A 23244-nucleotide genomic window follows, 5' to 3' on the forward strand; every position below is an offset into this window, starting at 1 on the left:
TGAGGACGTTGCCTGATCACCATCTTTTCCACCCGCCGCCTCCTCCTCCTCCTCGATCCACCGCTTAATCATCATCATCCCCCCCGCCCCCCTCTTCCCCATTTCTCACTGACGCTCCAAAAACTGTACGCGTCAGCGTGGTCGCCCTCCAGTGTGCGTGTTCCTTTGGATCTCGCTTTCGTTTCTGGTACGTGCGCCTGTTTCTCCGCCTCCCAGAACCTTCTCCTCCGCTTTCTCGCGCGCACATCAGGGGCGTACACACACACACACACACACACACACAGACACACACAGACACACACAGACACACACACACGAGACGCGTGCACACGTAAAAGGTACACAGACATCCTCGTACTTTATTAGAGAAGGAGGGAGGGGCGTCCATAGAACCGGTCTAACGCATAGAGGAGTGCGAGAGGCGTACCGAACTTCCGCGTCGTGTAGCGGTGAGTGCGTGCGCGCTCATGTGTGTTCGCGCCTAGGCAAGGCGTTTGCTCGACGCGCTTTGGCTACTGTGAAGAATGTTCGACGACCCTCTGGCAGAGCTGGAGCATGCACCACCGTCCTCGCCGCCGTCCCTCGCCTCATCGTCCATGTCTGCAATACAGCACGAGAGCGCCGCATCCGTGATTCCGTGCTCCTCCTCGTTCTCTTCGGCCTCCACCGCTTCAACGGCGGCGCGCAGCTCACCCGTCTCCGACTATGCGGTACCTGCCGATACGGCGTCCTTCGAGGAAGCACCGCTTTCACTGTCGCGCCTTGAGAGGCACACCAGAATCTTGGAGGAGGAGCGGCTGCACTATGCGCAGCTGGGCCAGCGTGCGGCAGACGCCTTTGAGGCGCACCGGCGCGAGCTCACGCAGCTGGTGCAGAAGGAACGGGCCATTCGCGGCCACCGCGAGGATGTGCTGCGAGCTCAGCTGCAGGAGACGCTTCAAGCAAATCGCGAACTTATGGCGCGCGTCTCGGAACAGCGTCGACAGCGTGAGGAAGAGTGGGTTGCAGAGCTGCAGGGGCATCGCGGCAGCAGCACGGGTCAAGACGAGTTGGAGTCGACGCTGCGGCAGCTGCACGAGGAGTGGGTAGAGCTGCGGCGTGATGTGGCGGAGACGGAGGCATCGCATGAGGAGCACCGTCGAAGCCTCGCCGCCTGCTTGCGTGATCAAGAGTCCCTGAGGAGTAGGGTGCGCTCCCTGCAGGATGGGCTACGGGGCGCTGAGGCGGCGGTCGCAGCGGCGGAACAGCTCGAGGAGGTCGTGGCCGATGGGCGAGGGCAAACGGGGTCAGCGCCAGCACCGGTCAAGAGTTCCAAGGAGAACTGGGTGAAAAAGCCGTCGTCGCGCACATCTGTTGCGGCTTCGCCGCAGCTCACGCAGTACCCGCGCTGCTCGTACTGCGACATGCCACCCAAAGTCTGGGATGCGCCGTCGCCCACGCGTCGTGCCCCATGCCGTCATTTTGTGCCGAGCGGTCCGTGGGACGCCTGCAGCCCCTGTCGAGCCTCCTCGCCCTGCACCCACAACGTGGAGGCGATGGTGGCGACCATCGAGCGCGGGAACTACCTACGGCCTCGTCTGTACTACCACCGCGTGGGGTGTGAGCCAACTGACGTGGCCGGTGCCCCCGTGGCGGCAGCTTCACCGTATCGGCAACGCCGCGGCGGTTTGAGCAGGGCGCGGCCACCACCGCCGCCTCCGGCTGCATGCGCCTCGTCTTTCTGCGCGTCCGCGACGCCTCCGCGGACTGGAGACTACCGCCACCTGCACAACTGTCAACACTCGCCTGGGTTGTCGTCGTCATCGACTTCGTCCTGTACTCGCACCCCGGACACACACACGACCACGGGGTCTTCGTCGTCATTGTGCTCGTGCTCAGCCTGCGCGCCCGCCCCTGCAAGCGCCACAGTGAAGGAGAGCACGCCTTCGCCATCCGCGCGGCATCGCGACGAGCGCCGGCGCGAGGCCTCGCCGTACTGGCCACGGAGCCGCTGTTTTTCGCCCCGCACCCGAGGCGAGAGGCCCAGAGCAGACGCCCAGGCGAGCGCGGGCGTGCGTATGCCTCCGCATCACAGCGAACCCACCATTGCATCGAGTTCATTGCCGGCTTTTCATCGCGTACCATTACCACCACCGCGGCCGGCCGCGGACGGCCTGCACGGAGCTGCTCTGAACGCCACTTGCCGTGCTCTCATTACTGATCTGGCTGATATGCGGGCCGAGTACCGACGCTGCCAACACCAGCTGCGCGACATGCACGGGGATTCTGTGGCAGCGAGTCAAGCGATGCGCCGCCTAATGCACGAAATGGACAGCAAAGCAGCCCAGATACACGCGCTGCGTCTGGAGCAGGGTCGCCACAACAACGCACTGCGAGTGCGGGATGTGTTGCGGGAGGTTATGGCAGAGAACCGCTACTGCGAGGCTGTGTACAGCGACCTGCTGGACCTGATACGAACCTAAAGGACTGGCTGTGAGAGGCATCGTCTGAGGGGACGGGGCGTGTAGCTGCGAATCTTCTCCACCTCTTGTTTTGTAGCTTTCACGCGTTGCTCACCCCGCAACGCATGCACACACACACACAGACACATATATATATATATATATATGTATATGCATGAACATAGAAAAGCCAGCGAGGCATTGCGCGCAGCACGGTCGCAGCTGTGGCGGGCCATCGCGTCATAGAGAGAGCACGAGAAAAGGAACACTACCGAGCACCCTTGGCATCTACGTGCGCAAGGGCGGCGACGCCCTGCACACGCACCGCACCTGCGCCGTCGACGAGTGCATTAAGCATATAATGGGGCCGGCGCCCTTGTTTTGTGCGTATCCCACCTTTGTTCTACCCGCTTCGTTCAAGGATACAGTTGCATCGTCGCTGGCGCACAACCGCAGAGAGAAGCGGAGGTGCGCACACCTACACTCAAGCCACACGATGCGTTCATGAGGGGCAAGCAAGGGAATGTGTGATCCGCATCAGCGTCATCACGCTCACGCTCTCTCTGCTTCTCTCTCTGTGCTCGACATATCCGCCACCACACCAGAGCGGTCGGTCTCTACCGCGGCTCCGCCGTGCTCCTCCCTCTGCATCCCTCCCCCGTCTTCTTCCCGCGCCCTCCGTTTTGACTGGCCTCCACGTGGGTACCACCTGCACACCCTTCGTGTGTGTGTGTGTGTGTGTGTGTGTCTGTGTCCGTGGAACGTTTTTTCATGAACTCGGCGTCCTCCACTGCATGCGAGAAACAGAGAGACTAGTCAGGCACACGCCCGCTTACTTTACACGTGCACACACGCATACACACATACGCAAGGAGTGAGTGATATCGTGTTGTCCTCAGCGTACGCCCTCTCCCTCCCCTCCACCCCCAACACACACACACTATCGCACGGGTCAGAGGCTTGTGTGCGTGCACGGGTGCAGTCACGGCGTAGAATCGCTCTTGAGCATTAAAGCAAACAAACCAGGCAACCCATCACCACGGAAGTCGTCTTACGCAGCGACCATGGACATGCTAACGAAGCTGTTGCCCTACATGGACAAGCACCTAGCCCTGGGTCTGCTGAACCACTACGCGCAGAGCGGCGAGGATGTGCAAGATGCCATGATGAAGCTGATCGAGACGACCGGGTTGAACGCCGATGGGAGTATCAAGGCAGAGACGGAGGAGATGATGGCCAAAGCAACCGCGGCCGCCCAGCCGGCGCTGAAGGAGTTCTTCGACGAGTCCGAGGACGACCATTCCACGTACCAGTTTAAGCTGACGGAGACCGAGATAGGGGAGCGACGCACGCAGGGTGAGCTGTCGCACGAGTTCCTTTCCGAGAAAAAGGGTATCACGGCGGCCGTCATGAATGCGTTGTACAAGCTGGCGTATCTCTACTACGACACCGGCGCCTACGGCGACGCCTCGGAGCTACTGACGCTGTGCCAGTGCGTGAGTGGCTACGACAACATCCGCTCCGATACGATTCTGTGGGGTAAGCTGATGAGTGACATCGGCGCCGTCAACTGGCAGTCCGCCATGCGTATTGCCGAGGAGATTCGCCGCGTGCACAACGCCAGCGAGGAGGACCTCTTCGGTGCCCCGAACACCACCACGGTGCGTGCGCGCGTGTGGCTGCTGCACTGGGTACTCTTCCCGTTCTTCAAGGGCGGCCTGCAGTATTCGCTGCAGCTGCTGTACTTCATCTTCGATCACCGCCACGACCAGACATACCGCAAGGCCGTCGAGACGGTGTGCCCGCACTACCTGCGGTACATCTGCGCGGCTGTCCTTCTGCACCGAACCCGTTACAGCAACTTTGTTAGCGCTGCGGAGCTGGTGGAGTCCATCTACGAGTACTCGGACCCCCTCACGCAGCTGGTGAGTCTCATTCAGAAGGCTTCCTTCGAGGACGCCATAGCGCTGCTGCCCGAGGTGCGGCGTATGATCAAGGAGGACTACTTCCTGGCCGACTACGAGGACGAGCTCATTGAGAACGCGAAGCGCATGATCTTCAGCAAGTACATGTCTCTGCACTCCGTCGTTTCCATTCCGTATGTAGCGGAGCAGCTGGACATGTCCAAGGCCGATGCCGAGGTGTGGCTGGTCAACCTTATCAGCGAGTCCGTGAAGCATCGCGCGAAGATCGATTCAGTGAACGAGCAGCTGAACGTGGAGCCGCAGACGCGCTCGCTGGAGTCGCTCATCTACGACAAGCTAGACACCGTTATGCGTTAAACCGGTGCCCCCGTCTTCTTCGTTTCTCCCTCTTTCTGGTCTTTGCGGGGCGTCGGCATGGACTTCCACACGTTTTTTCTCTTTCACACGGGCGCACGCATACGCCATCCATGCGCGTGCGGCTGGATACCGGAATTGACTGCTGGCGGCGCAGCAACCCCCGCTCCCACCACCATTTCAGAGATGCGTGTTGAGGCTACGTTTCTCCGCACATCCGTTCACACCACCATCACCACCTCATATCATGCCCGCCGCTGCGCCCTTCTCGCACACTTCCCTACCACCGCGTGCTGGCGCTGTGGCACCGAGGAGGTGAGGACTGCTCGTGCACTTTTTGGTGAAGTGGGTGAGAGAGAGCGAGAGAGCGAGGAAGCCCCTTCCAACAGTTGTCGCGTGCACCTGCGCGTACGCGTGTTTGGGTGTGCGCTTTATGTGTTTCCTTGTTGTTGCGGAGAGGCTGAGTTGGTCTTGTCCGTTGCCGTCTTGTCCTCCGCGTGCGCCCCGCGTGTGTTTTTCTTGCGCGCCTCTTTTCGCCTTACTAAACAGAGCGCACGAGCGAAGCAGCGGGGTCGATCGGCGGCACGCACGCACGCACGCACGCACGCATCGGGAGCGGTGCTGCGATGACGGTCTCGTAACTAAGAGCGTAAGCAGGAGATGCGCGCAACTTTAAAAGCACACATACCCGCAAAGGAGAGAGAGAGAGGGGGTCTTTTATTTTTCTAACTGTTCTTCATATTGGGGCGTCTGCGTTGTTGGCGTCAGCGTGTGTGTGCGCACGTTTTTCTGTGTTGTATCGGACTGGTGGCTGCTTTGAACGTGCGTCTGGCAGCGCCAGGGAGCGCACTGGAGTGGGAGGAGGATGGGGGAGGCGAATAAGGGAAGGACGGCTGCTCGCCCTCCCGGTTGTGCACGATCTCTGTATCTGTGCGCCTGTCTATGAGAGCGTACACATGTGCACGTGTGTTGTTGTTGTTGCTGGTTGCTTCTTCCTCCCTCGTCGTGTGCGCTGGTGCGTTTTGTTGTTCCTCTCTCTCTCTCTCTCCGGTTTCGTTGTGATAACGGTAGGCGGTATCTGCGTGGGTGTGCGGATGTGGATATGGGTGCGCTACCTGACAAGGGCGGTGCCCCACGCATGTATACCCCCTCTTCCCTCCATGCGCTCAAGCACCATGTCCACAGACGCACATACACATGCACCCGCGCGAAAAAAACGCAAGAAAACCAATGCCCCAAACCAACACAAAGACGAACAGCAACACAAGAGCAGCTTAATGCGGGCACATGCATGGTCGAGGTGTGCACAAGAGGTGTCTAGTGGCGTGTGAGTCGCGTTGGCGGCAATCGCCGTCGATGGCACCCCGTTAGCGGAGGGATATACCATGATGACAATGGGGGAAGGGGGGTGGACGAGGAGGAGAGACGCAGGTACGAGCAGTAGCGTTGGACGAAAGCTGAGAGGAGGGGCCCGGGACTGCGCTACCCCTATTCTGTGTTTTGCGTTGTTCCCAATCGCTTCTCCCCATCGTCACGCATCAACCCTCGTCTTCCCTTTTCCCTTGTGTGTGGTTCATCGCACTATAAGGGCGCACACGCGTGTGTTATGTGTCGGTTGTATGCGAGGCGGGCAGCCGATGGCTCCGCCTTGTCACGCTTGTATCTTCGCTATTTCCTCTGTGCTCTTCTTCATTTCTTCACCTTGCCCTCTTCTCCTTCTCTTCCCTTACTCCTCTCTGTCCGCACGCTATCACGATGCCACACGCACACCGACATGTCGATCTGAATTTGCCCGAACCTCACCCCCCTCCCTCTCCCTCCTCTTTCCAGCCCTCTGCCTTTGATTGTGGACGTGGGGAAGTACCGCTTCGCTAAAAGGATTGTGCGCAGCCGATGCATCTGCTGCCCTCCCATCTGCCCGTCCTCCCCTCCTGCGCCTTCGGATTTGTGTCATTGTTGTTTACCGAGGCACGCTACACACAGACGCAGCGGCATACGCACACAGTCACACGAGAAGTCCGCCACACACACCGATTATACCCCTCCGCCCTTTGACAGCTCTGCCAACGGGGTCTCTGACGGTTGCTGTGTTGTGCCCACAATCGTTTGCGTTGCCTGGTGCTGTGCCACTCATTGTCGTCACCATTGTTGCACTTCTGGTAGAGCGCACATCCTCACACGTCGTCTCATCCGGCCACGTGCCTCCGCCCCGGAAAGCTTCGTCACCTACGCCCCTCCCCTCCCCAGAGAAAGACACACACACACACACAGAGAAGCAAGCGCACCCCCCGTGTGAGTGCGTGTACGCGTGCGACTGGCTCTCTTACTCTCTCTCCTCAGTTGAATGTGCCCCAAGCCTCTCTCGTGCTTGTGAGATTTCGCCTGCACGCCGGCTCCCAAAGAGACGTACACGCACACATACACAAGCACACATACACACTTACTTTACACTTTTCATATTTCGCCCCTTCCCCTTGTATCACCTGCTTCTTTTCATTGCTCTTGCCTCTCTCCCCTTCTCTGCACCTCCTTGTACCGGCCCCACCCTACTCTAAACGCAAACACACACGTTCACACATACACACATATACACGGGTCCATCGAAACGCCTCCGCCGTACTTCTTGCCTGTCTTGCTTGGGGAAGGGGTGGAGGTGTTCACAGCCCATTCTCACCTGTGTTGCAGCTGTTGTTGCTGTCTCTGTGTGCCTCTGTGTGTGTGTGTCCTTGCACCAGTTGCACGTACTCCGTGCGGTTTTTAGTTGGCCTTTTGCCAGCTCTCTCCCGCCTTTCGCTGTCGTTTTCGGCGTTTGGCTCTGCCCCCCCCCCCCCCCCCCCCACACACACACACACACAACACTCGTCTCTCCTCCGGTACCACACCGGCTCTCACTGTGTGTGTGCCGGTGTCTTGTACTGCTCTGTCCCATACCCCACCCCGTCCACTTTCTTATATATAGAAATCTTTTTGTTGTTCTTGCTCTTCATTTTGGTCATTATACCGGATTCACTGAGACAAGTGCGAGGCGCATGGCCAGGGCCAAGCGCTCAGCACTCGTCCGTATACACAACTCAGCCAGAGGGTCGAACAACTGCAACACACGGAAACGCAACGAGCAGTGGTGTGTCTTCTCGAGGTGGCTGTTGGTGGGGTGAGAGAGAGGGACAGAGAGTAAAGGACGCCCCCCCCCCCCCCCCACACACACACACACAGGTACACCCACCCACCCACCCACACGCACACACACAGCGCGAGAGCGGAGTGAAACCAACAACAGCGAGCGGACACGCATTCTCGCTTCTCTTTTTTCTCGGCCTGTAGCGCGTTGTTTTTATTATTGTTAGAGCGAATGAGCCGCGTGTCTCTGCAACGGCGACCACATTCGTCGGCGCCCGATGAGGTGAGGTGCGCCGGTGCACCTGTACCCTCAAATGCGCGTCATGCGCCACCTCGCCGCAGGGCGTCGGCATGCTCGTCGTCAGCGGCGTACTTTCCGACGCAGGCGAGTCTTTTTCGCGACTCGTACAACCTTCCTTTGACCTGCGGTGCAGTGTCAAGTGGGTGCTCCTATCAGTTGCCGCACAGACGGCTGCATATTTACGCGAACGGCGGAGGCCGAGACGTCGGCCTGCGCGACCACGACGTAACCTGCAGCCCCGGCGCCCGGCGGCCGCCACCACCTCCACGGCGGGCGGTCACGGCAGGAGCATCTGCAGGCCGATCTTGCGCCGCGAATGGAAGCGGCGCCGCAGACGCGGTTGTGTTTCAGTACTACTCACAGCAGCGCCAGAAGCGAGGGCAGCTGCGTTCTCAGTCTTTTCTCCACGACTTTGAAGCAACTGCCACACCAGTGCGCCGGCAGTCATCCACGTCGAGCGGCGGTGGCATTTCCGCACCTGCAACACCGGCTGGTGGGAACGCAGAGGCCTCATCTCCCCCGCTGCCCTTTCGCTGTACTAGCCGCCCCCCTGCGCACGATCGTGATGCCGGTATCCACGCGCGCTTGCATCATCAACCCTCAGCGTCACCGTTGTCTATGGAGCAAGCGAGCGTCATTCACGACACGTCGACCTCGCTGATTCCTCTCATGCCGCCGATAGACGAGAGCAGCTGGCCTGTGCAGCTCTCTCCTTCTCAGCACCAGCATTGCGAAGCAATGGTGCGGCTGCTGGTGCAGCTCCCGGCAGCACAGGCGCACCGCGTCGTTCTCGCTGCGATCCGCCAGTACGAGGCACAGCGCTTGCTCCAGTACTACGGTGGCGTGCATGCGTTGCCTGTTACTGAGAGCTCCCCGCATGCGATGCCACGAACCCCGTCAACATCATCGCTGGCGTCGTCCCCCATTAAGGTGCCGCCAGCAAGGCGGCACGGCGACGGCCGGTCCGCTCTCTTCGAGGCACTGCAAGACCGCCTCGATGACATGCAACGCGCCGACCTGGCTGCACAGGCGCTCTCGCCGTTCACCGCGGCATCCAGTCACTGGCAGCGGCGGGGCGGCAGCCGAGCGGATAGACCGGCGCGTGGGCAGTTGCATGTTAGCCACTTCATCAGGGTCAGCCCGCCCACCATTCCTCCCCCCACAGCGGTGCGACGCCCGTATCTGGCGCGCCGACAAACGCCGCAAGACAGTGCAATAAGACAGTGCCCCGACTCCGGCGACGCCCGCGCCCCGCGGCAGCTCCGCCGTCGCATTCTGGCGAGTCGTGTTGCCAAGCCGCGCGCCCGCGGCGCCGAGCAGGGATGCTGCACGGGCGAGAATGGTGCTGCGGTTCGTGACGCGTCGGCTTCATCGCAGACCCACTCTACGCCGCTGCTGCAGCAGCGGCACGACTTCATGAAGACGATCAAGCCCCCGCACCGCCATGCGTTGGCTGGTGCATTGTTGGTGGAACCCGGTGGTTCTGCCGAGGCAGCACCTGTGGCCCATGACCATGATTCTGGTAGGCGCGCTAGTATACCACCAGGTGCACAGGTAACAGCAGTCGCAGGGCGGGGCAAAGGAGCGCGAGAGGAGGGCCTGTACAGGCCCGCATCGATGGCGGAGCGCAACGGCGGCTCGCTGCCACCGCCCTTGCTCGCACTCACCGCTACTAGCAAGGAGATGCCTGACACCAGCGTCGGTTGGCCCCTCGCCGAAGGCACCGCTCTCTCTCCCGGGGCCGCCGCGGCAAGGCGGGCATACTTGGAGCAACAGCAGAAGGAACAGCAGCAGCGGCAGCGACCTTCGTCTCTCTCAAGGCTTAGCGCGGACGCGGATGAGGGGGAGGGGTCGGAGCTGCTGCCGGAATCGGCGTGGCGTTCGCACGTCACACCTGACGAAAGCGACGCAGCGTGCCGTTATCCGAGAAACAGTTCAGCGGATTGCTTTGGGTCCAGCTCTGGCAAACGCGGCGCGGCCTCGCCAGGCAGCGTCTCCCTCGAAGACTCGGCGCCGCGGAGCGAGGGGCTGAGAGGCTCCTCGGTGCCGAGTGTGACGCCAGCGCCGCTTACGGGCGTTTTGGCTGCCCCGCCGCCGCCGAAACAGATTCCTGGAGTGCATCTGCCCACGCGAGTGGCGACGGTGGGCTCAGCAGGCGAGCCCGCAGCCTTCATAACAGACTGCACTGGCGTATCGACCTCAGCGCTGCGCAATCCCAAGGCGCGGCCCCACGGTCGCAAGGGGAGCGACGACGCTGGCACATCGGATGCGCCACCATCCAACAGCGGCGCATTCTGGGGGGAAGACTACGTGGCTGTGGAGGTGGGTGGCTCCTCGGAGTTGCACGGACAGAATCGATATCGCGAGGGTGGCAGCGGTGCTGACCCCTCCACGCCACCACTCCAAGGCAAACGTGCGGCGGGACTCGATGGGCAGCACCTGTTCTCAGCTCCCGCCCAGTTCGAAGATAGCGTCATCACTGCTTCCTCGATTAGTTCAGAGCCTTTCTTGCAAGAAGACACTGCCGACAACGACCGCGATGGCGTGACAGCGCTGACGGCTCACTCTACCAGTAGGCCGGTAGCCGCAGGATCACTGGCAGCCAACAAATCTACTGACGAACTCTTGCTTCCCTGGGAAATCTAGCCTCGTCCGCCTCCCGCACATCGTTGCTATCCGCATCGGCGCTGCTTTAGCACACCTCTCACCGTGGCAATCATATCGCTGCCGCCTCTCGCTTTCCTGTCTGTCGCACCAGCGATCATCAGATCGGTGGCGCAGCGGTCTCCGGCCCCCTCCCCTCCTCTCGGCTCTATCGCTGCACGCCTTCGTGTGTGTGTGTGTGTGTGTGTGTGTGTGTGTGTGTGTGTGTGTCGCGTGGCGATGGAGGAGGCGGATCGGTATCGTGGTGTTCTTGTTGCTTCGTTTTGCAGTTAACCCGTTTGTTCTCCCTCGCCACTTCCCGCCTCAGCGATGATGCCGAGGGCGAGGGGGTTATCGACTGCCCTTCTCTTTACGTGGTTCGGTTGCGCCTCTTGTGTTCTCCACCTCTTTCCTTGCGTGTTGTCTTCAGCCCCCTCCCTCCTTCCCTCCCTCCCACACCTTCTCCCGCTCCGAGTCGCCCATCTTCGCACGTCGCGAACTCGCCGGCTGTTTCCTGCTATCGACGTTGCTGCGCCTGTGTGACGTGCGGCGACCACACAGGGGAGGGGAAAGGACGTGCGGGCGGGGGAGTGGAGCGAGGAGGGGGCGAGACGCTATCTCGATACTATGGTCGGCTGACGCGTACGCCAAGATGGATGAAAGGGATCTCTCCTCGCCAAAGACTCAGACGTGTTTGCGTGTCCTCGATGACGTCCATCGTCCATGAAGGAGGGCAGGGCAGGAGTTGGAGTGAGGGGATCGATGAAGAAACATGCGCAGCGTGTGTGGGCGTGCTGTTGTCGAACGCCTCCCAACTCCCCCTTCTGCCTCTCCCACAAGAGGCACCCCATATCCGTCTCTCTTCACCACCATCACCAAGACGGCTTGCTTGCTCGTTGCCCTTTGGTTGCTTCCTTGCGTTTCACCTGCCGCGTTTCTCCGCCTACTCCCTCTCCTTCCCTCTTGCGCTCCCGCTGACTTTCTTCCGGCCTCCCTCGACTTACGTCTGTGCGTCGAACCTCCTCCATCGACCCACTCGCCTGCCTGACGACGCACACGCACAGCACCGTAGCTACAGGGATACGTATATGCATATATATATATATATATACGCACAAATAGGTCGTCACACACACACACAGACACAGACACACACACACACACAGACGCACAGACACACCAGTGGAACAAAGACGACCGATACCCGCGAAAACATTGCAAGGCTGAGGGTCAAGGTCCAGGTTGGGCACACCGCCATGGACTGGGATCGACCTAGTGGAAAGCGGCGGCGCACAGATGAGGAGGAAGCGTGTGAAGCGTTGGGTGGGCTGCTGCGGCAGACAGCCTCGCGTGCGATGGAGCGGGTGCGCTTGCAGCGACAGCAGCGCGGCTGGGAAAGCCAGCTGACCGCTCTCTCCTCGTCTGCCGCCGCAGCCGTGGCGCGCAGTGTGAAGCCGATGGACGTGCTTGTCATTCGGTTCTGCATGCACTATTTGGACTGTAGCAAGGTGGCCGCGGCGAATCATTTCGTGCGGCTTGCGCAGGAGGTCGTGACGTCCAGCATCGAGCGGGTGCTGGTGCCGCAGCTGTTCAGCCGCGATGGCAGCTCTCTTCCGGCGCTGTGCGAAAGTCTCGTCGCAGAGCACACCGCCGAGGACATTCAGGTGACGGTGAAGGAAGTTTCAGAGTTTGTCGAGGCCCGCGGTGCCCTTGGTGCCTGGATCGCCGACGCGACGGCCACTCGCGGCGATCGTGATGATGACGACTATGACGACGCCGACAGCTGCGGCGGTGGCTACTACGACCACTCGCGCTCGCGTGACCGCGATGATGGATACTCTCGCCTCAGCAACGAAGAGGGCGAGGACCATAGGGCAGACGATGACGGCAGACCGGCAAGCCCACACCAGGACGTCGAGGACTTTGCTCTCGCCACCACGTTGTGTCAAGCTTGCGAGTTTTGGGTCCGTGTACAGGCGTTTCTGAACTCCTTGTCGCTGCACAGCGCTCGCCTGCACGTCTTCGCAATGCCGCCACGGTACGAGCGGGAGCTGCTGCTTCTTCTGTACGCTGCGACCCGTGGCGGCGGTGGCGAGGCGTCGCGGGAAGGCGGAAGCTACGGCGGCAGGACCACCCCGGTGGAGGGCGCGTCGCTATCCTCGTCGGCCAACGCAGCGGCAGCGAAGGTCGAAAAGGAGGAGACCATCAAGCAAGAGCCGATGTGGGACAGTGACGAGGAGATGGCGGCACAGGTGGTCGGTGAGGGCGGTACGGACGACGAGGGCGCTGAGCAGACGGAGGCACCGGCGGGCCCGCGTCAGCTGCAGCAGCTGTACAAGGCTTCTGCCCTGCTTGCCGACGTGCTGGCGCTCTCTCGCTGCCCCGAAGCCCCCACGGCGTCGTCTTCGTCACCTACTGGCACTGCTTCTGGTCCAGCTTTGATCTCGTCGCCGTTGTCAGCGGCCGCGCCACAGATCAGCGCCGAGGCCATGCAGCGCCTCCGAGGGCTCAACTCAAACTTTTACAAGATGGTGTACGCGCGGCTTGGCGTGATGGTGGCGCGTGATCGCCTCCACCGCTTTGACCGGGGTTCCGCCATCACCCCACCCGAGCTCACCGTGCAGCAGCGCAACCTTCACGAGCAGCTGATCCAGCAGGGGCAGCAGCAGCAGTACAAGGCAGACTTGATGTCCGCAGCCCTGGGTATTCCTGGGCAGCCAGAGGCCGGGCTGCCGGCTGCCTACGTGCCGGACGATGCCTACTACGAGAAGCTCTTGCATCAACAGCACGATACGATCGATGAGGACGAGGAGGTGTACAAGGGCGAAGTGATGGACTACTACCTTTCTCACCCCGACCGCCCCGGCGCCGCGGCGGGGTCGTCGTCGAATTACTCGCGCTCCCGCTCGCACCACGGCGGCTCCTCTGCACGTGGCGGCGAGGCGGAGCCGCTGATGAAGCCGCATCGCTTCTGCAAAGTCAAGACGGGATTCACGTGGACGCAGTACAACCGCACCCACTACGACAGTCGCACTAACCCGCCGCCGCGGACGGAGATGTGGTACGAGTTCACTTTATTTTACCCAGCTCTCGCGAACACGAAACGCGACATGCGGCACATATTCCGCATCGAGGACACACCCGAGGGGCCCAACGACCAGTACTGCCTCCTCGTCTTCAGTGTCGGTCCACCGTACGCCGATGTGGCGTACCGCATCCGCAAGAAGCAGTGGGACACCCGCCGCGGCGGGGTGCGCATCAGCTTCGATCAGTACGGCAGGTACAAACTCTTCTTTCGCTTCACGAACAGCAACTACCGACGCTGATGGCCCTCAAGCGGCAGCACTAAACAAGAAGAGCGAGAAAAAAAGTGATGCACCACAAGTGACTTGCGCTTCTCCGTACGTCTGTCGCTGTGTGTGTATGTGTGCGTGTGCGTGTGTGTGTGTGTGCACGTGCGTCATCAGTGTCGAGCGCTATGTTTCGATAATATGCATTTCTGCTTTTCGGACGTTGCGCCTTGAGCACGGGCGAGAGGGGAGAAAGTATGCTGGTAGATGGGTGGGTGGGTTGCGGCTGACCCGTAGCGGTGCTGGCGTTGGTGACTAATGACCAAGGCGCAACCGCTACATGCCGTTACCCCCGCCATGCGCGCGTTAGGTGCAACAAGCGACAACATGCGCACAAAGTTTCTCGACCGTGGTGTTATGCGCGCGTGTTGTCCTCCTTTCCTTCTATGACCCATCCACTCGGTGATTTGTCTGACTCCGCCCCTCCTCCCTCCCTCTGTCTCTGTCTCCTCGCCTCCTTGTTCTTGTGTTGTTGGTGCCGTGTACGTTGAGCACACGCGCAGGGGATATAGTGTTTTTCTTTGCGCCGACTGCTCTGCTTCTTCCCCCTCCCACTCCTTCCACACACACACACACACACACACACACACACACACGCTCCGCCCTTTTATCTAGTCCATCAGTAGTAGTAGTGTAGCAGCTAGTAGCTTCTCCATCACCGCCGGCAATTCGTGTAGCCGAGTGCCCTTCCCCTGCCTTCCGCCGTTTCCTCTGCTTCTATGGGCCAAGCGCGACTCACACATACACACGCACAAATATATATATATATATATATATCCAGATATACGTACCCGACGGCGCGTAGCTAGCAATGCTCCGCTTCACTGTACCTGCCTTGGTCGTCTTCCAGAACGCGTATGCGCCGCGCGTGCTAAACAGGATGACGCCTGACCGCATGGAGCTGACGATGCTAATCCTGAAGGAGCGCAAGAAGAAGGTGCGCTACCTTGGCAGCAACTTCCAGGGCTTCAATGATCGTGTGCACTTGTTTAACGCACAGGGCGGCGTGCGTCGTGGTACCCGCTACATCATCGAAACCCACCACAATCGTATTCAGTTTAAGCACCGATCACGCAACAATAGCATGGTCGACGTTCGCGCCGTGAAAATGGCGGGCTCACAGTACGACTCCATTGGCAACTACACCCGCATGACGTGGGACAACTCCCTGTGCACGACAAACCTGCTGAGTGACCCTAACTTCAAGCGCCACTTCAAAAACATGCCCAAGGAAGAGACGATCGGGGTGCTGGAGGAGTGGGGCGTACGCTACATCTTGCTGGACGAGATTCGAAAGCCGTCCTTGATGGACTGCAAGTACCACAAGCACCACCTGTACGCCGACAAGTTCTGGTGGTCGCCATCCCCAGAGACCAACCACATGCGCGGTGATGCCGAGTTTAAGTGGAAGGGCAACGAGCTGATAGCGTACGGCGACTACAACGCGCACATGCAGCACCCCGCTAATTTCGTTACTAGTAGCAGCAGTGGCAGCAGCGGTAGTGGTGCGGCCACCTCAAAATCGGCGGCGGCAGCAGCAGGCTCGAAGAAGGGTGCGTCGGCAAGACCGTGGTTTAGGCGCACTGTGGTGGTGAGGAAGTCGCAGGCAAGCGACACCAAGCCCCTCTCCACTGCAAGTAAGATCGCGGCTGCAGGGACGTCCAAATAGGAGCGCGTGCCTGTCTTTCGGCTCCAGCGCTCGAAAGGAGACCATACTTCGCGAAACTGTACATGTTGCTGGCTTTCCCGCGCCCGACGGCTTTGTGCTGCAGCGCACCGCACTTTTCTTTCTGTGCCCCCCCCCCCTCCCTCCCCCGCTGCTCCTCTTCCTCTGTGTCCTAGGCTCTCTTTTCTCTGTGACTCGCCGACATGTGAATGTATACATTTTACTTTATGGATACGTGAGCGGTGCGTGCGTGCGTGTAAAGACGACATGAGCCGACTCGAGGAAAGGATGACAGGAGCTGACGTATGCGGGGGGAGGTGACGGTGAGGCGGGCAGTACCGGAATGACCGTGAAATAGCCTGAGAGGGAGGGGACGTAAAGGAGTCGGCTGAGGAAAGCAGAGAGGAGAGAGCGCGCTGGAGCGAAGGGCCGTAGACGGATGTACGGCGAGTGGGGCGGGTGGTGGTGGTCGTATCACTGGAGAGGAGAGGAGCGGCGGGGGACGACTCCATGCGTGCGGCCTCACATGAGCAGCCTCCCCCCTCCATCCGCCTTCACCGTCTTGCTCTACATCACCTACGCCCTGGTGCTCTGACTTTCTTCGTGGACACTGCGCGCCTCCCCTCCTCCCCCGGATTTATTTCATGCACGCTCAGGTCATTGTCGCAGCGGGGCACAACTACCCCAACCTTCCGTCTTCTCCCCTCTTTGTGGTTCCTGGCGTGCAGCGCGTCTGTGCAGCGCTTCCGCCCTATCTATCCGCACCCTTTATCCATCTCCGTCTCTCTCTCTCTCTCTTTCTGCCGTGCTGTCTGTCGGTATGCGTGCCTGGCGCAGTGAGCGTCATCCCTCTTCGTTGCAGCAGGAGGAACGCAGAAAAACGAACGCTGGCGTGTGAAGAGGCAACGAGGTCCAGGAAGGGGCCACCTCCTCCATCCCCCCAACACATTCATTCCTGACTCCACACCGACAAGGCGGAGGAGCAGCAAAGACGAGGGTGTTTACGAAAAGGGCCGCACCTCGGCTTAGCGACTGGACTGCTGCGCTCTTAACGTGCTCACCCTCCCTCGAAACACAGGCACGTGCTTCCCTTCTCCGCATCTCCCAACACCGGCACTTCTCCCCACCTACCTCGTGCTCTTTCCGTCTTGTTGGGTGTTGCAAGCGGAAGGCGGTTGAACGGTTGCCGGCTTTTTCGTCACGCATCTTCACTTAGCAAGCACATCCGCCCTGCATCATGGCGTTCCGCGGCAGCAGCGCGCGACTCGCGGCCACACCGGGCGTCGGCATCGCGCCGGAGACGACGCCGGTCAAATACGTGCCGGAAATGTTGAACATTCAAAACGCCAAGTGGTGGAACGGCCGCGGCAAGCCCGTCTACCGCTCCACCTACAACGAAAAATCGTGGCTGGAAAAGGCAAGGTGGGGCGCCTTCACCAAAGGGAGCCGCCCTGTCATGCGCCAGCGCTACTCCGCTGCGGCGCTGAAGGAGGCGCTCGAGATGGTGCCGGAAGGGTTTGAGACATGCGATGTGCCCCGTCCGCCGCAGCGCATCCGGGCGCAGTCGGAGGGGGTGGTAGGGCGGTGGTACACGAACTACTGGACTCTGCACTCTGTCCGCTATCAATGCCAACTCGCGGGGGTCGAATGGCAGTTTGGCGAGCGGCAGCGGCCGCGCACCAACTACGACGAGCCACACATGTACACCGACTTTGAGGAGACGAAGGCCATCCGTGACTACCGCAGCCGCTGGATCAACGTCAACCGCTCCCTTGTGGGCATGTCGAGGCGAATGAAGGAGTCGGAGGAGGAGGCGCGCTATCTGCACTTCAAGAAGGTGCAGGACACCTTCTGGTCGAACAGGAAGGTCCTTGTGAACCGCATCAAGTCGATGCACAACCAGGGAACACTGCAGTCGGCCAAGGACCTGCCCATCAAGACAATCAACATCAAGGCGTTTCTGGCAGAGTAGTTCTGAGGGCTTGCGCGTGCACCTTTCATGTCGTTCTTATGCTCTCATCCCTCCTCGCCTCCCTGCGCAAGCCGTTATGACTTGCTTCACCCCACTCCTCTTTCTCTCGTCATCTTCTCGGGCCTCTCGGCAGCGAGGAGCAGCGCTACGCGAGTTCAGGAGGCTGGTGTGTTGTTTGTGGTGGTGACGTGGGAAAAGGGGATGGGGCAGAAGAAAATAGGGGGCACTGCCTGCAAGGCAGAGGTGTGGAGTGGATGCGCACCGTGGCAGGGGGGGGGGGTCATTGAACACAGGCGATGAAGCAGCCACAACACCTGGAGGCGTACCCCACCAACCGCATTCCCGTTTTGCCCCCCCCCCTTTCTTCCTCTCTCCCTTGGTTGTAGTGGTCATGGTTGTGACTGTGCGTGGCCAACGGATGTCGGTGGTGTTTGGGCGTTGTGATTCGTAACACAAAAAAAACACACCGCGCTATGACGACACGAACACGATGGCACGGTGTGTGTGTGTGTGTGTAGGGGGGGGTACGGATGCATAGTGGGTGCAGGGGTGACGCCGCACGAAGCGGGCGAGTTGATCGCTTGGGCCCGCTGCCAGCGAGTGGGGGGAAAAGAAAACGAAAGAGCACAGAGAGGGGGCGCAAGCACGGCCTGTATGTATTGTGCTCTAGTTTCGCGACTCGTTCCAGCCCCACAAGAGCGCATGAAACTGGCAACCGGCCCCCTCCTCCTCGCTGTGTACAGCGTGTGGCGTGGGGAGTGGGGGAGGGAGCATGACATTCTCTTTGCTGTTGCTTGAGTAACGTGCAGGTGCGTCTTCTCTCTTGGTTATGCAGTGATTCCTGCTCCTCTCCCCTCGCAGGACTACTGCAACAACCCTCGCTGAATATGAACCGTGCGCGCCATCTCACACCTACCACCAGCAGGGTTCTCCTCTGCCGCCCTCCTCACCCCGTCCATCAAAAAATAAGGGAAAACGTTGTGAACAACGTCGCACGAGCCACCACCGCTACCGACATCATGCCAAGCGCCGGTGACGGTCTCTCTTCTCTCCACGCCTCTCCGCTTTGCTACCCTCGCTGCCCTCACCCCTTTTTTTCCAAAACTGCTCCTACCATTTTCACGGCGACATGTGCGCCGCTACGCAGTCGTGCTCGACAACAGCTCTCTCAAACACACACACACACACACACACACACACACACAGACGTACCTAAAACAACCCCCCAAAACGCAGTCATCTCCCCACGAGAGTCGTTTTTTTTTTGGCGACTCTTATCCTCAACGTTATTTTCCTCTCCCTTCTCTCTTTCCCCTTTCCCCCTTTCCCCCTTTTCTTCCGGTTACTTCATTCTTGCGCCACCGCTTCCACCGCTGGCACTGCATCCGTGTCTCCGTGTGTCTTGAAGAACAAAAAAAAAACCGCATCTCTCTCTCTCTCCATCTTTAAAACGCCATCGTCATTACCGAGGGCGCTACCACCGAATTGCCCACCGAGATCTTTTCCACGCAACTCGGGAGTCCGTGCGGGCTAATGTGTGTCTGAACGGTACACTGTACACCCACACCCGCCCACACAACCAGGCACACATACACAGGGGTATAAAGAAAAGGTATGGTGTTTTGCTTGTGCGCGTGCGTGCCTGGTGATTGTCTTGACTCCAAAATCGGCTTTTGCGTCTTTAGTCCCTCCCGCTCACTCCTCGTGTAGCGCCGCGTGTGTGTGTGTGTGTGTGAGCGCTTCGCGGGTGCATCGATGCGAGGGCCCCTGTCATACTTGCTTGCGGTTTTCTTTTTTGCGTGCTTCTTTCTTCCTCTTTCACATCTGTGCTGGTCGACTTGGTGTGCGTCTGTGTGCGTGCCGCTCTCGTTCTTTCTTGTTATTTATTTCATCTCCGTGGTGCTTAGTCCGGCCACCGTTCTCTCCCTTCCCTCTCTTCCTCACTCTCGCGCTCTCTCTTGCTCTCTTTATTCTCCATCCTAGCATTTCTTGGCGTCGCGTTGTCTCTGCCCTGTCTCTCTTTCTCATTGCCATCGACTGGGTGTCTTGTGTACACTCCGCCAAACCACACAGGGGGAGGAGGCCAAACTTACTGCTATCGCGTTTTGCAGAATACATCTATCGTTATATGCACCTAAACCCTTCTTGTTCGGTGTGCCTTCTCCTCCTCCTCTTCCTCCTCCCGCTATTTCACGAGTGCCTGACAGCGCGTGTGACAGAGAGCGTTAAGCGCACCGCTTCTTTCCCTCGTTCTCGTTCCTCCGTCCAACCTGTACGCCATCCTCTCACCAGCCTTCCGTGCTTCACGATCTGTGTCTTCCTGTCTGCCTCCGGGTTTCTGACGAGCTGGACTTTCCCTTCGAAAAGGTTGCGCAGCGGGCGATAGCATGATCTGCCGTGCCTCGATGATCCTGCGGGCGGCCCCCGCCTCCACGCACCGTCACCGAAGTCCATCTCTGCCCGGCAACATATCTCTCAGAGACCATGATCCTGAGGTGCACCAGCTTATTCAGAGAGAGATGCGCCGGCAGATAGAAGGGCTAGAGCTGATTGCGTCGGAGAACTTTACCTCCCGCGCGGTGCTTGACTGCCTCGGGTCTGTCCTCACGAACAAGTACGCAGAGGGTCTGCCTGGGAACCGCTACTACGGCGGCACGGAGGTCGTTGACGAGCTCGAGAACCTGTGCGTGCGGCGCGCACGCGCAGCATTTTGCTTGGATGCTGCCTTATGGGGCGTCAGCGTGCAGCCGTACAGCGGCTCACCTGCCAACCTGGCCGTCTACACCGCCCTGTTGCGCCCGCATGACCGCATGATGGGCCTCTCACTGCAGGCGGGCGGCCACCTCACGCACGGCTTCTACACCGCAACGAAGCGCCTCTCGGCCTCCTCGATCTTCTTCGAAAGCCTCCCGTACTCCATCACGCCGAAGGGCCTCGTCGACTACGATCAGCTAGCGTACTTGGCGGATATCTACAAGCCACGGCTCATCATTGCCGGCGGCTCCGCCTACCCGCGCGACTGGGACTACAAGCGCTACCGCGAAATCTGCGACAGCGTTGGTGCCTACTTCATGGTGGACATGTCCCACTTTTCTGGCCTGGTTGCCGCCCGGGAGCACAACGACCCGTTTGAGTACGCCGATGTCGTGACCACCACCACCCACAAGACGCTGCGCGGGCCTCGGTCTGGCATGATCTTCTTCAAGAAGTCGATAAAGCAGGGCAAGGAGAACGTGTGCGTGGAGGATTCCATCAACAACGCCGTCTTCCCCGCGCTACAGGGTGGTCCACACCTCCACCAGATCGCCGGCATCGCCACACAGCTGAAGGAAGTGGCATCGCCGGAGTGGCGCACCTACATAAAGCAAGTGAAGGCGAACGCCAGGGCCCTGGCCGCCGTCCTCACGGAGGGTGGGGAGACGCTCGTCAGCGGCGGCACCGACAACCACCTGCTTCTGTGGAACCTCCGCCCGCACGGCCTCACAGGCTCCAAGCTGGAGAAGCTGCTCGACATGGTCAACATCACGGTGAACAAGAACACTATCTTTGGCGACAGAAGCGCCCAGGCGCCGTACGGCATACGTCTTGGCACACCAGCCCTCACCACCCGCGGCCTCCAGGAGGAGGACTTCAGGCGGGTCGGCCAGCTCCTCATTCGCTCGGTGCAGCTCTCCAAGGAGGTGCAGAAGTCCGCCGGCTCTACGAAGCTCGTCGACTTCGTGAAGGCCGCCGAGACCTCGAAGGCGTTGCAGGAGATGGCCGAGGAGGTGAAGGCGTATGCGCGTCAGTTCCCGTACCCCGGCCTGGAGAGCGCCTATCCCATTCAGTAGCTCGCCTCGAGCACGGAGGCGGCGACCGAGCTGCCAGAGGGAAGGAAGATGTGCGAAGAGACTCCAGTAATAAGGCGCAGCTGCAGGTGTGGGCGTGAGGGGGGAGGTGCTGCATGCGTGTGCTGCGCGACAGAGGCTTTGTGTGACTGTGCGTTCCTTCTGTGTGTGGCGGGAAGCGCGGTCAGTAGGGCCAAGGCTCGCCCTCGACCCGAGCTACAGTGTAGAGTTCAGCTTCAGGGAGTCGAGCGCCCAACGGCCGGCAGAGACGGCAGTGCACGGAAAGCGAAGGGGAGGAGGAGGAGGGAGGGAGGGAGGGAGGGAGGGGTGGGGGCGTGCGCGTGTGTGGGGGGCGTTTCGGGCGAGAGTGTTGCGCTCCCCTCCCCACCCCTGTTTTCCTGCCAATGTGCCTTTCTATGACGTCCCGCACTGCTTCTTCCGAATACCTCTTCCATTTCGAGGCGTCCGTGTGCGTCCGTTGTACGTGTACGGGGCCGCGTCTGGGTGCTGCGGGGGAGGGGACAGGGCTGGGGAGTAAAACACGAGGGTGCCTGCTGATGCGCCGGCGCTGACCCCCTCACCCTTCCACCCGTCCCTTCTGCCCCTTCCTCTCTCATCCGCTCGACCGAGCACGGCAGCATTGGCGCCACTTTGTTGTTTGCGCCCCGCCGTCTGGTGCGCTCAGCCCCAACAATTAGTGCTTTCATCGCTTTCGTGTGTATCACCTCTCCTCCTCCCTCCTCCTCCTCCTCCTCCCCCCCTCCTCCTGCAGGCAACGGCACACACACACACGCACACCCACGGTCATGCCCACGGACATGGACAGACGTATGGTTTCTCGTGCTGTGGGCGTGCGTATGTGTAGTCGTCTGCGTGTGTGGTCTACAGTCGCGTGTGCCGCTGCGTCCTGCCTCCAGTGCGTGTCGACCAGGGCATGGTCAACGGGGGGAGGCAGCTGCTTGCCGGTGGGCGGAGCGGTTCTGTGCTTCTCATAAGAGCCGGGACCCTTTCGACGCCTACAAATACTCACAAACTCTGCGCCGTCCCTTTCTTCTCTTGTCTTGCGGTTTCGTTTTTCCTTGTGTTTTTGAACACTGCCTCATGACGGGTGTACGCGCGCGCTCGCGTGTGCCGGGGGCGTGTGTGTCTCTTGCCGGACTACTCGCACTGCATCGAGGCGGTCGTGCCGGTGGGACGTCGTGTTATTTACGCTCCCGCAATTCGTCAACCGCACTCTTTTCATCCATGTGTGCGTGTGCGTGCGGTAAACGAAGGGGTAAATGATTGAACAAACCGCCATCTTGCCATGCGCAATGATCGAGTGATCGCGTAGGACGAGACTGGGGGAGGGGTGTTGGTGGTGGTGTCGGCGCGGGCCAGCAGGCACGCACACAGAGGGTGTCAAGCGAAAAAGAAGCGATCAGTAGCTTCCATCAGAGACCCCCTCCCTCCTCCTCTACCCACACCCCTCCCATCACCACACGGACACGCAGAATTGCAAGCGAGAGCCTTCGAGCCACAAATCAACCCATGGCAGCAGTTTTGGTGTGCGTGTTCGTGCTTGCGTCGGTGCATGAGTAGAAACTCAAGCTTATGCACACCTACACATCTCTCCCTCTCTCGTCTCTCCGTCTGTATGATCGCGCAT

General features: G+C 60.1%; 7 protein-coding genes across 7 annotated transcripts; all 7 read left to right on the forward strand.

Moving 5' to 3' along the window:
• Nucleotides 1-596: 596 nt before the first annotated feature.
• LMJF_28_2300 (conserved hypothetical protein) lies at nucleotides 597-2462 on the forward strand (the record flags this gene model as incomplete). The annotated part of the gene is made up of 1 exon (XM_001684462.1): nucleotides 597-2462. One exon carries the CDS (start codon nucleotides 597-599, stop codon nucleotides 2460-2462), a length of 1866 nt encoding a protein of 621 aa, XP_001684514.1.
• A 1043-nt stretch (nucleotides 2463-3505) lies between these two features.
• On the forward strand, nucleotides 3506-4723 carry LMJF_28_2310 (putative eukaryotic translation initiation factor; the record flags this gene model as incomplete). Its single annotated transcript, XM_001684463.1, has 1 exon — nucleotides 3506-4723. One exon carries the CDS (start codon nucleotides 3506-3508, stop codon nucleotides 4721-4723), a length of 1218 nt encoding a protein of 405 aa, XP_001684515.1.
• A 3346-nt stretch (nucleotides 4724-8069) lies between these two features.
• On the forward strand, nucleotides 8070-10784 carry LMJF_28_2320 (conserved hypothetical protein; the record flags this gene model as incomplete). The annotated part of the gene is made up of 1 exon (XM_001684464.1): nucleotides 8070-10784. One exon carries the CDS (start codon nucleotides 8070-8072, stop codon nucleotides 10782-10784), a length of 2715 nt encoding a protein of 904 aa, XP_001684516.1.
• Nucleotides 10785-11437: 653 nt separating this feature from the next.
• Nucleotides 11438-14107, forward strand: LMJF_28_2330 (conserved hypothetical protein; the record flags this gene model as incomplete). Its single annotated transcript, XM_001684465.1, has 1 exon — nucleotides 11438-14107. The coding sequence occupies one exon, from the start codon at nucleotides 11438-11440 to the stop codon at nucleotides 14105-14107; it is 2670 nt and encodes an 889-aa protein (XP_001684517.1).
• Nucleotides 14108-14942: 835 nt separating this feature from the next.
• Nucleotides 14943-15800, forward strand: LMJF_28_2350 (conserved hypothetical protein; the record flags this gene model as incomplete). The annotated part of the gene is made up of 1 exon (XM_001684466.1): nucleotides 14943-15800. The coding sequence occupies one exon, from the start codon at nucleotides 14943-14945 to the stop codon at nucleotides 15798-15800; it is 858 nt and encodes a 285-aa protein (XP_001684518.1).
• A 1234-nt stretch (nucleotides 15801-17034) lies between these two features.
• LMJF_28_2360 (conserved hypothetical protein) lies at nucleotides 17035-17769 on the forward strand (the record flags this gene model as incomplete). Its single annotated transcript, XM_001684467.1, has 1 exon — nucleotides 17035-17769. The coding sequence occupies one exon, from the start codon at nucleotides 17035-17037 to the stop codon at nucleotides 17767-17769; it is 735 nt and encodes a 244-aa protein (XP_001684519.1).
• A 2405-nt stretch (nucleotides 17770-20174) lies between these two features.
• On the forward strand, nucleotides 20175-21599 carry SHMT-L (serine hydroxymethyltransferase (SHMT-L); the record flags this gene model as incomplete). Its single annotated transcript, XM_001684468.1, has 1 exon — nucleotides 20175-21599. The coding sequence occupies one exon, from the start codon at nucleotides 20175-20177 to the stop codon at nucleotides 21597-21599; it is 1425 nt and encodes a 474-aa protein (XP_001684520.1).
• Between the last annotated feature and the right edge of the window lie 1645 nt (nucleotides 21600-23244).

Source organism: Leishmania major, chromosome 28, assembly GCF_000002725.2.
Source record: "Leishmania major strain Friedlin complete genome, chromosome 28".
Lineage (NCBI taxonomy): Eukaryota > Euglenozoa > Kinetoplastea > Trypanosomatida > Trypanosomatidae > Leishmania > Leishmania major.